This window comes from Piliocolobus tephrosceles, chromosome 2 (genome assembly GCF_002776525.5).
Source record: "Piliocolobus tephrosceles isolate RC106 chromosome 2, ASM277652v3, whole genome shotgun sequence".
NCBI classification, from domain to species: Eukaryota; Metazoa; Chordata; class Mammalia; order Primates; family Cercopithecidae; genus Piliocolobus; species Piliocolobus tephrosceles.
The window spans coordinates 86719964-86733942 of NC_045435.1; the positions used below are offsets into that span (position 1 = coordinate 86719964).

The 13979-nt window shown below is 55.6% G+C and overlaps 1 protein-coding gene across 6 annotated transcripts; it reads left to right on the forward strand.

Moving 5' to 3' along the window:
* Positions 1 to 1126: 1126 nt before the first annotated feature.
* CAMKV (CaM kinase like vesicle associated) lies at positions 1127 to 13433 on the forward strand. Of its 6 annotated transcripts, none has more exons than XM_023231369.1 (12): positions 1173 to 1324; positions 9018 to 9126; positions 9244 to 9375; positions 9555 to 9629; positions 9972 to 9981; positions 10121 to 10241; positions 10402 to 10477; positions 10568 to 10704; positions 10871 to 10949; positions 11162 to 11249; positions 11539 to 11650; positions 11744 to 12126. In XM_023231369.1, the coding sequence occupies exons 2-12, from the start codon at positions 9032 to 9034 to the stop codon at positions 12100 to 12102; spliced, it is 1284 nt and encodes a 427-aa protein (XP_023087137.1). In that variant the 5' UTR covers positions 1173 to 1324; positions 9018 to 9031; the 3' UTR covers positions 12103 to 12126. The 6 variants fall into 6 exon arrangements, with proteins under 6 accessions (XP_023087133.1, XP_023087137.1, XP_023087135.1 ...); XM_023231367.2 differs by having other exon boundaries at positions 1176 to 1324; positions 9843 to 9981; positions 11744 to 13430; XM_023231368.1 differs by having other exon boundaries at positions 1179 to 1324; positions 9244 to 9334; positions 9843 to 9981; positions 11744 to 12159.
* The last annotated feature ends 546 nt before the right edge of the window (positions 13434 to 13979 follow it).

The window sequence follows — 13979 nt, forward strand, 5'->3', positions numbered from 1 at the left end:
GGTGGTCATTTCCTAAGCTAGCCTTCCAGTCTGAGCCCCAGCCCCAGCTTCTGGACTTGGACAGTCCCTCCTGTCATAGGCCATGGGTGGCCATGCAGGGGAGCCTCAAGATGGCTGAGGGTTTGGGGATGACCCCAACTCCCTCTCCCACAGCAGGGTCAGGAGGCTTGCTGGGAGGAGTGGGGTGGGATAAAGCCCAGCTCCAGACACTGAGAGGCCTGAGTCTGGCTTTCAGATACTGGCCTTAGGATGGTCCTGAGGGCTTGTGAGGGGTGTGGGTAAGGCTTTGGGTCCGTGAGCCTCACTGACAAGGGACAGAGAAATGGCCAAGGACTTCCTTCAAAGCTTCCTCCTGGTGGTTCTGAGCCTCCTCCCTCTGATTAACGCCCAGGCCAGGTGAGATACCTTGGTGCCACAGTTCTCCTGTGTCCCCATATCCCAGGCCAGGCCACCTAGAGTGATGCTAGTCATGAAGTGTTTGAGAGTGATTAGACTGAAAAGAAAGCAGAGGCCACACCATGTCACAGGTGACTTTTATAGTTTGGGAAATTTGGTGCCACACAGGACGGGGCTGACTGTGCCAGTCACCCTTGCTGGGACTTATGATTGGGAAAGACTGGCCTTGCAGGAGTTGGGGGTGGGGTGGGATAGGAGATTTTGCTTCCAGAGTCTAGGGCACTCACTGTTTTCACACTGACTACCTGCAAACAGACACCTCTGTGTATTAACTGCTCCTAGCTAGGGGATGCCAGTCTATAGGGGAGCCTGCCCTAGCCCGACTGTCCATCTGGTTTTTCTAAGTTGGTCCTGCCTTTTGGGTCGGGTTCGGGGAGCTGGGCAAAGCCCCGGTTCCCTAGAGACTAATGGCTGGCAAGCGATCCTATGCAGCTTCAGGACTCAGGCTTTCCCCCAACTCTCCACTCCCCACCCCTTACATTGGGCATTGGAGGCCCCCTCCGACCCTAGGCTGAGGGCCTAAGGGAGCCGTTGAGAACCTTGGCCAGGGCTAAGCAGGCCAGTGCTCACCAGCACCGCTGCCATCCCGCGCGCGCCTCCTTTTCAGTGGGATTCTGCCCTTAAGGCTCCGCCAGGGTCGGGGCGGGGCCGGTTGGGAGGCCCCGCCCCCAGCCCGCCCCCGGCCCGGGGTGCGAATCCGGTGCCGGCAAGCGGCTGGCGATGCTGGAGGTTCGCTAGCCGAAGCGGCTGCATCTGGGGCCGCGTCTGCCCCGCGTGCTCGGAGCGGATTCTACCCGCCGTCCCCGGAGACCTCGGCGCCCCGCTGAGCCCGCGATCGCTTCCTCCCTGTGACCAACCGGCGCTGCAGGTGCGGAGCGGGCCGGGCTGGGGGCGCTTCCCGAACTCACGTTGTGGGGCCTTGGGGGATTGGTTCCCTGGCTCGAGGTTCGGGATGCAGAGTGCGCGGGGGCGCAGCGAGGGCTCGAGGTCCTGGCGGGGTCAGAGCGCGCGGGCTTTGCCGATTTGGGGGACGGAGTGCGGGGTCGGGCTAAAGTTCCCCATTACCTTGGACGGCTTGGGGTCCTGGGGGGAAGCCTCTGCGGCTCGGAATTATGAAAAGATTAACCCTCGAAGATTCGTGGTCCCCCGTGAGGATAGGGGCCGAGAGCTGAGCCGTCCCTCCCCGTTCCCAGAGCCGCCTCCAGCCCCTCCCAACTGTCCCCGGGCCCCTTCCCTCCCGCTTAGCAGTCACTAATTTCCATGACAACGGAGAGTTCTTTATGGGCGACAACCCGGAGGGGGCTGGGCGGGGCTGCCGCGGAGTGGGGGAGGAAGCTCCAAGCCCCTGGGGACCAGCAGCCCCCCAGCCAAAATTCAGCTTCTAAGCCTTCACCTGGGGGCTAGCCGGGGGTCCAGTGCATGGACCCACGTGCACGGTGGGGGTGGGGGCGCACATGTTCCTGCTGGGAGGTGCGGGGCTTGGTGCTCACACGTGTGCTTTCCGCATGTGTGTTGCTGTGCCAGCGGGGGCGAGCCAGCAGCACTTGGGAAGGGGGTCAGGGTGGCACCACGGTGGGGAGCAGGGCCCCTGGCAGGAGGTGGCTGGGATAGTGACAGCGTGAGCTTCTGCCTTCCCCAGCTTGTACTGTCTGGCAGAGACCCTGGGCTCTTGAGCCCCAGCCCCCTCCCCGCATAGCTCTGCCAAATTGCTTTTGTCCGCACCTCCCAGGCAGAGCCTGCTCCACCAGGTTCCTTCCTAAGGATCAGGGCCCTCTGTCCCACACTAAAAGCTCAGAGTCTGCAGTAGTCTAGTCCCTGTGCTGTACTCCCCTTACCCCCAAGTCCAGGCTTTGAGCCCCCAGGACTACCTTCAGAGACCTGGTGCCCTCCCCCACCCTCAGAGTTGATTCCTGGCAGCTCCAGCGACTTCTGAGCCTCAGTTTCCTCAACTGGGAAACTGGTGTCTCCACTCCCCTCAGGGTCAGGTTGGTTTCCAGGGTGGGGCAAGGGTCTCCCTTTTCTAATACAGCATTTGGTGCGCACCCTTCAGGTGTCCCTCCTAGACTGGCTGTTCACATATCTCTGATGGCCTTACTCTCCAGCCCCATGCCCTGGCCACCATTCACAGGCAAGCAAGCAGTGGCAAGCAAGCCGTCCTCTGCTCTGGGAAAAGGCCAGATTCCATGGTTTCTATTTGGGGAAACTGAGGCATGGGGCGGGGAAGGGCTGTGCAGTTATTCTGTTTCTGGGTTGCTTGTGGTGCCGTTTCTGGCACTCATGGCAGGATCGGCTGTTGGGGGTGGTGAGAGGGGATTAAGAGGAGCTGTGAGAGGGGCTCTGGGGACCCAAAGCCTGGAGAGGATAGCAGATGGGGGAGGGGTTGGCTGGGAGGGTCTAGGTACAGCTGGGCCAACTGAGAAGAGGGACTATAAAGGGAAGCAACCAGGCATCCAAGCCTCATTTCCATCCCCCTGTGCGTCTGCCTTCAACATGTTGGACCTGCTTTACCTAAGCTGCCGTGATGGCAGAGAGATGGGCTGGGAACTGTCCTGACTGGGGGGCTGTAGCAGCTGGCCTCTTCCCCACCAAGATGCTCCAAGGAGCTGGCCTCCTTTTGGCTGTGCCTCCTACGCCAAGTTCAGTGTATGTTTGGGGGATACAGGAGGGTGCAAGCGCCAAGGTCCAGGTACCATGGATAGCTCCTGGCCCAGGGATTTAGAGCACATCGCCATGGAGGCCTTAGGGCTCTGCTGGGCACGCATCCGCCCCCTTCAGAACTCCAGTCCACCTCCCCTTTCCTGCCCTTTGTGCCTGTGTCCCTTTTACTTTGTCATCTCCTTGCTCCTCTTCCATCACAGGTTCTGTCTTTGTCTGTGTCTCTGCCCCATTCTCTTTTTTCTAGATTCTCTCAATCTCCCCACCTCTTCTTTATTGATGGGGACCTGGGTCACAGAACCTTGAAGAAGGAGCCAGGCTAAAGTCTCAGGAAATTCTTGAAGAAGGGACCTAACCAACACATCTCCCCTCCCCCTCCCCTTGTTTTAAAACTTCCATCACCATAGCAACCCTTTACTCTAGTGCCTTCCTCTGCATTTCCCCTCCTCCACCCACAGGGAAGCAGAGCCTCCAGTGGATTCTCCTTCAGGGGTTCAGAGATTTGGACCCCAAGTGCTTGGGAGGAGACAGCTGACCTTTGGCTTTGCCTGCATGTTGACAGCCAAACTTTCAGGACGTAGCACTGGACTGCATGCCCACCCCCAGGATTGGAGAGACCTCCCCACAATACTCCTTCATTAGATGGGCAAAATTCAGCTGTAGGAACTTCTACCATGATTTAGCTGGAGCCTGAGGCTCAGTCAGGGCAGCCCCTTGACCAGTCCCCTGAAGCAATTGGATGGTGGTCTAGAAGCTTGGCCCTTGTTCCTAATAGACCTTGAGTGAGGTCTTCAGCTCCCCTATTCCTGTGGGTGACACCTCAGCTGTGAGTTAGGCAGGGCTTGGGCTTCAGCATGTTCATTGCAGCAGGAAACCCAGTCCCAGTCCTTGAGAGAGTAGAGCAGCAGAGAGGAGGGGGGTGCCTGCAGGCTGGTGTTCACAGCTACCACTAAATTGGGAGGTGCTGCCTACAGTTGTTGGGAGGCAGCTGGAGGCCTCTTAGGCCTCTCCTGGCCTCCCTAGATTTACTGCAAACTCTGGAGTCCCACGTGGCAGGGGACCAAGGTAGCAGGAAACTCTGTTTGTGTCTATGACAGGTAGGGCCTGAACCAGGATGATCTCAGTGGAGGAGGGGACAGGACCCCAATGTGGGGCCTCTGGACCTCTTGGCCTTTGTTTTGTTTGGGCTTTCCCTGGGTCAGACTTACCTAAAGATGCAGTAGAGTCCTTGGGGGACCATTTGTCACCAGAGCAGCAACAGAGGACCCCTCAGGATTGCTGGAGGCTCAATTCCCTGAGCCGAGTGGTCGGGCCCTGGGAGCAGGCCGTAACTGGGGAGTGCTTGGCTCTCAGGCTCCCTGAGACCCAGCTGGAGGGCAATGGCAGCACCAGGGCCTGCACGCCCCACAAGCTCCCTTTGGCCAGCCCGCAGTGCATACTGTTCAGTTCCTCTGCAGAGAGTGGAGGGAGCCATGTCTCTAGGGAAATGACTGTTGTGGGGCTCCCGTGCCCTTCCATGGCCTAAGTGTACCTGAGGAAGAGCTCAGGTCCTGTGTTGCTGAGAGGAGAGCTCTCCATTGTTGGGTGTTGGGTCTGGGCCATGGGGGTGAGAAATGCAAACCCCTTCCACCTGGCCTCCTCCCTTTCTGAGAGCTGTCCCTTGACTGTCCCTCTCAGGTCTCCTTTGTTGCAAGCAGGTGCCCAGGGCTTGGTGCACACACAAGAAGCCTCCCAGGGAGCAACAGTGGATAGCAGATGGTGGAGTGGGGGTGGGCAGAGGGAACCAGGGTGCTAATTGAAAGCCAGGCCCCTGTTTCTCCTCTCTTTGCCCTGGGGCCAAGTCCGGGTCCCCAAGCCAGTATAGTTAGACTGGTGAGGAGGAGGTGGAGGAGGAGGAGGAGGAGGAGGAGGAGGAGGAGTGACTGGCTGAAATTTGGGCAGCCATAGTAGGGGGCAGGGGAGACAGATCTGTTCCCATCTCAGCCTTGAGGCTGCAGGACATGGCTCCAGGCTGACATTATGGGGTGGAGGCCCAGCTTTCTGTGGTAGAGATAGACCCCCATGACCAGCCCTGGGCCCCAGTGGGCATGAATGCACATGCAGAACTGAAAGCTGGGGCCAGGATCAGGGACAGGCATGCACAAAACCTCCCGCCCACGCCACACTGGTAGAGCCGGGAGCTGTTGGAGTGGGGTGGGGGGTGGGGCATGGAGGTTGTGGAAGGTATCTCAGAAAAGGACCATTTGAGTCTGGCCTTGGAGCATCAGGATTGTTTTGGACAATGTGTTGCACAAACCACCTTATAATGTCAGCAATCACAATGAAAGAAGAGATTCAGTTCTGCTCTCAGCACCTTGCTCATGTGGCAGCTGCTCCACAGGAAAGCCAAGGTGGGCAGAGCTCTTGTCAGTGCCCACACTTCCTACCATTGAGTGGACACAGTTGAGCTGGCGAGTCACCTGTTGTTGGACATTTAGGTAGTTGCTGAATTTTTTTTAGTGTTATAAATAACTCTGCCGTGACAAATAGGAATCTGACGGGAGGCTTTTGGGGGAAGGGCACTCTTGCCAGAGGGAATGGTGTAAGCAAAACAACAGAGCTGGGGCACAGGTCCCTTCCAGCCCTCTTGGGAGACTGCAGTCTAAGGTACCACCCTCCTGCCCAGTACATGGCCCTTAGACTGAGAGGACTGTTGCAGGCCCCCTCCCGCAGATGTTGTATGAAAATGTGTGGCCGGCAATGGTAACTGGCTATGCTTTTGCTCTCAGCTGTGAGGATGAGATTCTGGCCACATGCTTCTCCCTAGTGGAGGAGATGCAGGGTTGTGGCCATGGTGGCAGACATGCAGTCAGTGACGATCTTCAAAGCCTCTCCTTTGCCTCTGCTGTGCCTCACAAGACGGCTTAAACCCTGTCTGGAATGACGCTGATGAAATGCATTTGTGGCTGGGCACCGTGGCTCACACCTGTAGTCCCAGCACTTTGGGAGGCTGAGGCGGGTGGATCACGATGTCAGGAGATCAAGACCATCCTGGCTAACGTGGTGAAACCCCGTCTCTACTAAAAATACAAAAAATTAGCTGGGGTGGTGGCAGGCGCCTGTAGTTCCAGCTACTTGGGAGGCTGAGGCAGGAGAATGGCATGAACCCAGGAGGCGGAGCTTGCAGTGAGCTGAGATCGTGCCACTGCACTCCAGCCTGGGCCACAGAGCAAGACTCTGTGTCAAAAAAAAAAAAAAAAAAAAAAAAAAAAAAGCATTTGTATTCCCCGAGCCCAAGAAACCCAGATTAAGGAATTATAGAGTTTGTTCCCTAATGCTGAAGGCAAATCTGAGGGAGAATTTCCAGGGCTGTGACTCCTGGGAATCACAGCCTAGTGGCTGGCTTCTGCCTGGGAGGAAGCAAGTAGCAGCCAGGGTTGGCCATGGGGCTTTGTTTGGGTCCTGGTCTTTGACTTTGCCTGGCAGAGTTCATCTTGCAAAGCTGCCTCCTCCCTTCTCCACTACCTTGAGGCTGTGAGTGCCTTCAGGTCAGGGAACATCTAGGTACCCCCAGGCCCTAGCTCAGGCCCTGCACACAGCAAGTGCTAATTGGCATGGAGGGAAAACATGCATAGTCAGCAGAGGCAGAGCAATTTCAGTGCAGCCTCAGTGCAGAGCTTGCTGTAGTCCGTGTCACACTGACCAGGCATTATGGAGGCACACCCTGGCGTCAGATCTGTGAAGGTCTAGTCACTAACCTCCCACCCCCACCTCTGAGCATGGGCTATGAGTGCCTTTTCCTTTCGACACTGGAGTCAGCCCACCCACCACCACAGATGAGGATTGGGCTGTAATTGGCAGGATTGCAGACCTATGGGACACCGTGCCCCAGGTGGAAAGAGTTCCTAGAGCTCACTGAGCCAGCTGTATCTGTTCTGTTTGGGGGCCTCACACCTGGACATGACAGCCAAGGTCCCCTGTGGGCCCCAGTGGACATGAATGCATATGCAGAGCTGAAAGCTGGGACCAGGAGCAGGCTTGTTTTGCTCTTCCTGACCAGTATACCTACATACCTCCTGGCAAATCCTTCCCTTCTGAGTCCTAATGCTGCCTCCAAAGCTTTACCTTGCCCCTCCACCCAGATTATCCCTCTGAGGAATCACTCAAGCACTGTGCCTGAGTGCAGTATTTACTAAATTCATCAAAGTCATTAAAGTAAAATTGTAAAAATTCACACAGAAAATTAATAAACAGAAGATATGTCTGCCCTTTTGACATCCAATTCTTTGCCCAGGAGAGAACTCTTGTTTCCTTCAGCGTTCTTCCAGAAAAGAGTTTGTGAGTGTATATCAGTATGTAAACTTTAAAAAATTTACCCAAGCCAGGTGTGGTGGCTCACGCCTGTAATCCCAGCACTTTGGGAAGCTGAGGCAGGAGGATTGCTTGAGCCCAAGAGTTTGAGAACAGCCTGGGCAACATAATGAAATCCTGTCTCTACAAAAAAATTTTAAAAATTAGCCAGTTGTGGTGGTGCACACCTGGGGTCCGGTCCTAGCTACTCAGGAGGCTGAGGTGGGAGGATTGCTTGAGCCCAGGAGGTTGAGGCTGCAGTAAGCTGTGATCGTGCCACTGCATTCCAGCCTGGGTGACAGAACAGCCGGGTGTGGTGCTGGTGCCGGTAATCCCAGCTGCAGTAGGAGGATCGTTTGAGTTCAGGAGCTCTGGGCTGTAGTGTGCTATGCCAGTTGGGTGTCTACACTAGGTTTGGCATTAGTATAGTGACTTTCTGGGAGCTGGAGACCATCAGGTTGCCTAAAGGAGGGGTGAAGCAACCAAGATCAGAAACGAAGCAGGTCAAAACTCCTGTGCTGGTAAGTAGTGGGCTTGCGCCCATGAATAGCCACTGCACTCCAGCCTGGGCAACATAGTGAGACCTGTCTCTAAAAAAAGAAAGCAAGAAAGAAAAGAAAAGAAAAGAAAAGAAATAGGTCTTCCAGAATCCCCCCATGTGTCCTGATTCAATCATAACCCCTACTTTTCTCTTAGAAGGGACCATTATCTGACTCTGCTTATTTCCTAGCTTTTCTTTATAGCTCTACTGCTGTGTTTGTATCCCCAGTATGGGTTTGTTCTGCCTGTTTGAACTCTCTATTGATAGACTCATACTATATGTATTCTTTTGTGTCTTTTTGCATTTAACACTGTGTAAGAGTCACCAGGTGGTTGGTATAGCTGTAGTCCTTTGCTTCCATTGCTGTATAATATTCCATTGTGTGACTCTACCACATTACATCCTGTTGGTGGTGGTATTTGGTCTGTTTTCAATTTTTGGTGATTATGTATATGGCCACTCTGAGCATTGTATGGCTGTCCTGATGCACGAATATGTGCACTTTTGTAGGCACGTATTTAGGAGTTAGGAGTGCAACTACTGGTTCCTAGGGTATGTTTGTTTGACTTTAGTGGTTTTACCAAACTGCTTTACAAAGGGGAGGTTGCCCTCTGCTAGCAGTGCTGATGTTCCTCATATATCCGCTAACACTTGTTAGCTCTAGACCTTCAGAGATGATTAGCAGGTGGGTGGGTGGTTATAGCCCCCTTCATCTGTAAAATAGCTGAAATTTAAATAAACTGTTTGATAAGCCTTTTTTTTTTGAGTGTATAGAATACAAAACTATTCCCTTATATATCGGTTTAATACATTTTTCTTATGTAGGCTGTTGTAGTTCAGGCAGCCAAGCTGAGTAGCTGGATGTCTAGCCAGAAAAGCAGGGGTAGGATCTGAGCCTGCCTATCCTCTAGCCCCTCCTGGTATGGTCTCTGCCCCTAGCTTGGCCTGAGCCAGATTAGGGTCTCCCAAAAGCAGCCCCTATGTTGTGGGGAAGTGGAGAGTGGTACAGCTAAGCCAGACCCCATCGTGCCCGCAGGTTAGAGCCCGGCAATGCCGTTTGGGTGTGTGACTCTGGGCGACAAGAAGAACTATAACCAGCCATCGGAGGTGACTGACAGATATGATTTGGGACAGGTCATCAAGACGTGAGTGCCAGGCCTGTCAGGCAGGGCTGGGTGGGCTGGTGGGCAAGGGCTAGGGAAGTGGGAGTGGAGTGCAGCTGACACTAAGACCAGGCCTGAGTGGGTGCCTGTCGGCCGCAGTGAGGAGTTCTGTGAAATCTTCCGGGCCAAGGACAAGACAACAGGCAAGCTGCACACCTGCAAGAAGTTCCAGAAGCGGGATGGCCGCAAGGTGCGGAAAGCTGCCAAGAACGAGATAGGCATCCTCAAGATGTGAGTTTGAGGCCTGGGATTGGGGCAGGGTGGGAGGCAGCAGGGAAGAGCTTAGAGGGCAAGTGGCCTCAGGCAGTCCCAGCCTCTGGCCAATTAGTCTGCTGTGGCCACTGTGGCAACTACAGCCTCTCCCAGGGGTTCATTTAGGCTTAACTACTGGCTCCCCTCCCTGTTGCCAGGGTGAAGCATCCCAACATCCTACAACTGGTGGATGTGTTTGTGACCCGCAAGGAGTACTTTATCTTCCTGGAGCTGTGAGTGTGGGTCTGGGGTCCCAAGATTCCCCAGCGCCCAGGGCTTTCACCTCTCCCACCCTCTGCAGCTAAGGAAACCCCCTTTCTGGACCCTTGGCGTCCCAGGTCCCTGTGCCTTGCTCAGCCAGCTGCCTGGCGCAGGCAGCTCACCCAAGTGCTCCTGCCCTACCCCCAATTCTGCCCACACCAGGCTCAGGGGCTGGTGTCCCTCAGGGCCACGGGGAGGGAGGTGTTTGACTGGATCCTGGACCAGGGCTACTACTCGGAGCGAGACACGAGCAACGTGGTACGGCAGGTCCTGGAGGCCGTGGCCTATTTGCACTCACTCAAGATCGTGCACAGGAATCTCAAGGTGAGGTCAGAGCCAGAGTCAAAGGGGCCAGTTGGCAACTGGGCTGGTGCTGGGGTGGGCAGAACCTCGGGGCCTTGGTCTAGCCTCCGAGGTCCTCATGGTGTCTTCTGCTCACCCACATGCTATTCTCACACCACAGCTGGAGAACCTGGTTTACTACAACCGGCTGAAGAACTCTAAGATTGTCATCAGTGACTTCCATCTGGCTAAGCTAGAAAATGGCCTCATCAAGGAGCCCTGTGGGACCCCCGAGTATCTGGGCAAGCAGGGGGTGGGGCAGGGCAGGGGGAGAATGGGGGGCAGCCTTCAGGGAGCTGCTCTGGGCAGGGGGAAAATGTGCTCATCTCAGGAAGCTGGTGTGGATGGTACTGGACCTGGCTAGGCCTGATACTGACCAGCAGATGGGCACTGTGTTTGTAGCCCCAGAGGTGGTAGGCCGGCAGCGATATGGACGCCCTGTGGACTGCTGGGCCATTGGAGTCATCATGTACATCCTGTGAGTGGACAGATGGACAAGCAGGCTTACAGTCAGAGGGTGTGGGGGCATGTGTCTGTGGCCTTTCTGTGTGACCCTTCCCCCATGCAGGCTTTCAGGCAACCCACCTTTCTATGAGGAGGTGGAAGAAGATGATTATGAGAACCACGATAAGAATCTCTTCCGCAAGATCCTGGCTGGTGACTATGAGTTTGACTCTCCATATTGGGATGATATTTCGCAGGCAGGTGAGGAGGTGCCTGCCCAGTACTTGGTAGAATGCAAGGGAGTGGGGAGGGGGTCCTGCTCTCAGCTTTCTCTGTGGTATTCTGCTTCTGTCCCCCAGCCCATTCATCACCTCTAGACATTGAGATGGGGTGCCCATGCCTAGCCCCTCCTTGGTTTTGTCCACAGCCAAAGACCTGGTCACAAGGCTGATGGAGGTGGAGCAAGACCAGCGGATCACTGCAGAAGAGGCTATCTCCCATGAGTGGTGAGCAGGGCCCAGGGGAGGGTGGGAGAGGCCAGGGTCCCCCTCACACCTAGCAGCCACATCTTTGAGGCCTAGAAGGGGTGCAGGCACCTAGAGCTCAGGCCAGCCCAGAGGCTCTGCGTGGTAGTCCCTGGATGCCACATGGAAGGGCTGGGCAGAGTCTCCACAAAGGCTCATTCTCTTAGATCCAGACACACTTGCACCCTTTCCAGGATTTCTGGCAATGCTGCTTCTGATAAGAACATCAAGGATGGTGTCTGTGCCCAGATTGAAAAGAACTTTGCCAGGGCCAAGTGGAAGGTAAGGCTTGGATAGCTCCCTTCTTGGCTCTATCCCAAGTATTCCTTCTGGCACTCAGTTTCTTGCCTGCATCACACCCCTGCAGCCACACACAAGCTTTTCTCAGGCCATCAGGTGTGGGTGTAGCCACTGTGATTACCTTAAGTAGGAGTGCTGAGCAGCTGGGTACTTGGCCCTGGGGTGGATGGAGGTGGCCGGGGGTACTATGGAAAGAGTTTGGTCTGGTCACTGCCAAGCAATGGATTCAGCAAGCTTCACCCTTAGCCTTTCTCCACTGTGCTCTTTTCAGAAGGCTGTCCGAGTGACTACCCTCATGAAACGGCTCCGGGCGCCAGAGCAGTCCAGCACGGCTGCAGCCCAGTCGGCCTCAGCCACAGACACTGCCACCCCCGGGGCTGCAGGTGGGGCCACAGCTGCAGCTGCGAGTGGAGCTACCTCAGCCCCTGAGGGTGATGCTGCTCATGCTGCAAAGAGTGATAATGTGGCCCCCGCAGACCGTAGTGCCACCCCAGCCACAGATGGAAGTGCCACCCCAGCCACTGATGGCAGTGTCACCCCAGCCACTGATGGAAGCATCACTCCAGCCACTGATGGGAGTGTCACCCCAGCCACTGACAGGAGCGCTACTCCAGCCACTGATGGGAGAGCCACACCAGCCACAGAAGAGAGCACTGTGCCCACCATCCAAAGCAGTGCCACACTGGCTACCAAGGCAGCTGCCACCCCTGAGCCGGCTATGGCCCAGCCGGACAACACAGCCCCAGAGGGCACCACAGGCCAGGCTCCACCCTCTAGTAAAGGGGAAGAGGCTGCTGGTTATGCCCAGGAGTCTCAAAGGGAGGAGGCCAGCTGAGTAGGCAGCCTGGTGAGGGGGGGCGGGGGATGGGCAGGAGGGTGGGAGAGTGGATGAGGGGCTTCTCACTGTACATAGAGTCACTGGCATGATGCCCTCGCTCCCCCATGCCCCCACATCCCAGTGGGGCATACTTAGGGGTCACGGGAGAGCAGTCTCGTCTCCTGTGTGTATGTGTGTGAGTGGTGGGCAGGCCAGTGGCAGGGCCGGCCCCAGCCCCTGCATGGATTCCTTGTGGCTTTTCTGTCTTTTGCTAGCTTCACCAGTTTCTGTTCCTTGTGGGATGCTGCTCTAGGGATACTCAGGGGGCTCCTGCTCTCCTTCCCTTTCCCTTCTTGCCTCACCATTCCCCTAGGCAGGCCCTGCAGGTCCCACACTCTCCCAGGCCCTAAACTTGGGCGGCCTTGCCCTGAGAGCTGGTCCTCCAGCGAGGCCCTGTCAGCGGTCTTAGGCTCCTGCACATGAAGGTGTGTGCCTGTGGTGTGTGGGCTGCTCTAGGAGCGGATACAGGCTGGTATAGAGGATGCAGAAAGGTAGGGCAGTATGTTTAAGTCCAGACTGGGCACATGGCTAGGGACACTGCTCTCTAGCTGTGAGGGTCCTCAGGAGTGGAGAGAATGAGTAGGAAGGCAGAAGCTTCCATATTTGTCCCTCCTAAGACCCTGTTATTTGTGTTATTTCCTGCCCTCCCGAGTGCTGCAGTGGGCTGCCCTGTACCTTGAGCCTCATGAGCCTCTAAGGGAAAGGAGGAACAATTAGGATGTGGTAATGAGACCTGGCAGGGCAGAGTACAAGCCCAGCACCCAGTGTTTCAGCCTAACTAGGTCCTTACCCTGGGCCAAACAGGTAGGGCTGATATCTCCTTGTTCTTCTTAGATGCCCACCCCCTACAGTCTCAGCCCACAAGTCCTCTCCACCCTAGGGGGCTTGCTGCATGGCAATATCCCATAATCTGATTTGGGGGTTTGCCCTTTACAGGGGCAGATTTTCTGCTGAGTTCAACAATGAAATGAGGAGGAACTCCCTCTACTTCTACAGCTCACTTCTATCAGAGGCCCAGGTGCCTCAGAGCCACATTGAGTTGCTGTTGCTGGGATGAGGAAGTAGAGTTAAACTCCCCAGTTTCCTGAGGGAGGCTCCTGACAGGTGCCCTTTGTCAGACCCTATCACAGCCTGGACAGGCAGCCACATTGGTCCTCGCCCTTGCTTGGCACTCCTTGGTGGTCCTGCCCTTCTCCCTGCATGCCTGTGGGTCTGCTCTGGTGTGTGAAGGTCGGTGGGTTAACTGTGTGCCTGCTGAACCTGGCAAATAAACATCACCCTGCAAAGCCTCTGGCCACCCTTTCGCCTTTGCTTCCTCTGTCCTACTGGGGAGGAGCCCCTGGAAGGCAGTGGGGAGGGGAGAGACTGGGAGCAGGTTCATAAGTAGTGGCTGGGAGTAGTAGTGAACAGTGCCCTGTGGATTTCTTGGGCTGAGAGTGAAGATCATCCTCACCACAATGTATTCCACAATGGTGGTGGTGGTGGGGGTCCTCTGGACTTTAGAAATCTATGTGAGTAGTGGGTCTTGGGCTGCATTTGGACCAAGGAATACTCCCTGGGCTGAGAGCTCAAGTAAGGGCTGCTGTTTTTGACTCCTGTTGACCGAGGAGCCTTACTCTTGATTTAGGCATAGAGCTGGAATCTACCTTGGCCAGCCACCACAAGGACAGACCCTGCTATTAGCCAAAGATAGCTTCTCTGAGCTGGGGAGAGGGTGTAGGGTGAGCAATGCACAAAGATTCTATAATGCTCTGCATTCTTCCTGTGAACACCTGTGCTTTCCACATATGCCCCAAATGAAATCTCACTCTGGGTCTATTTCAGCTGGAGCAGAT

What these genes read in the sequence shown, in the direction of transcription:
- CAMKV (XM_023231365.2), top strand. Translation starts at nt 9,032, where the DNA reads ATGCCGTTTGGGTGTGTGACTCTGGGCGACAAGAAGAACTATAACCAG. An exon ending in GAGGCTATCTCCCATGAGTG is followed by an intron (nt 10,950 to 11,161) that starts GTGAGCAGGGCC and finishes CACCCTTTCCAG; the next exon opens with GATTTCTGGCAATGCTGCTT. An exon ending in TTGCCAGGGCCAAGTGGAAG is followed by an intron (nt 11,250 to 11,538) that starts GTAAGGCTTGGA and finishes TGCTCTTTTCAG; the next exon opens with AAGGCTGTCCGAGTGACTAC.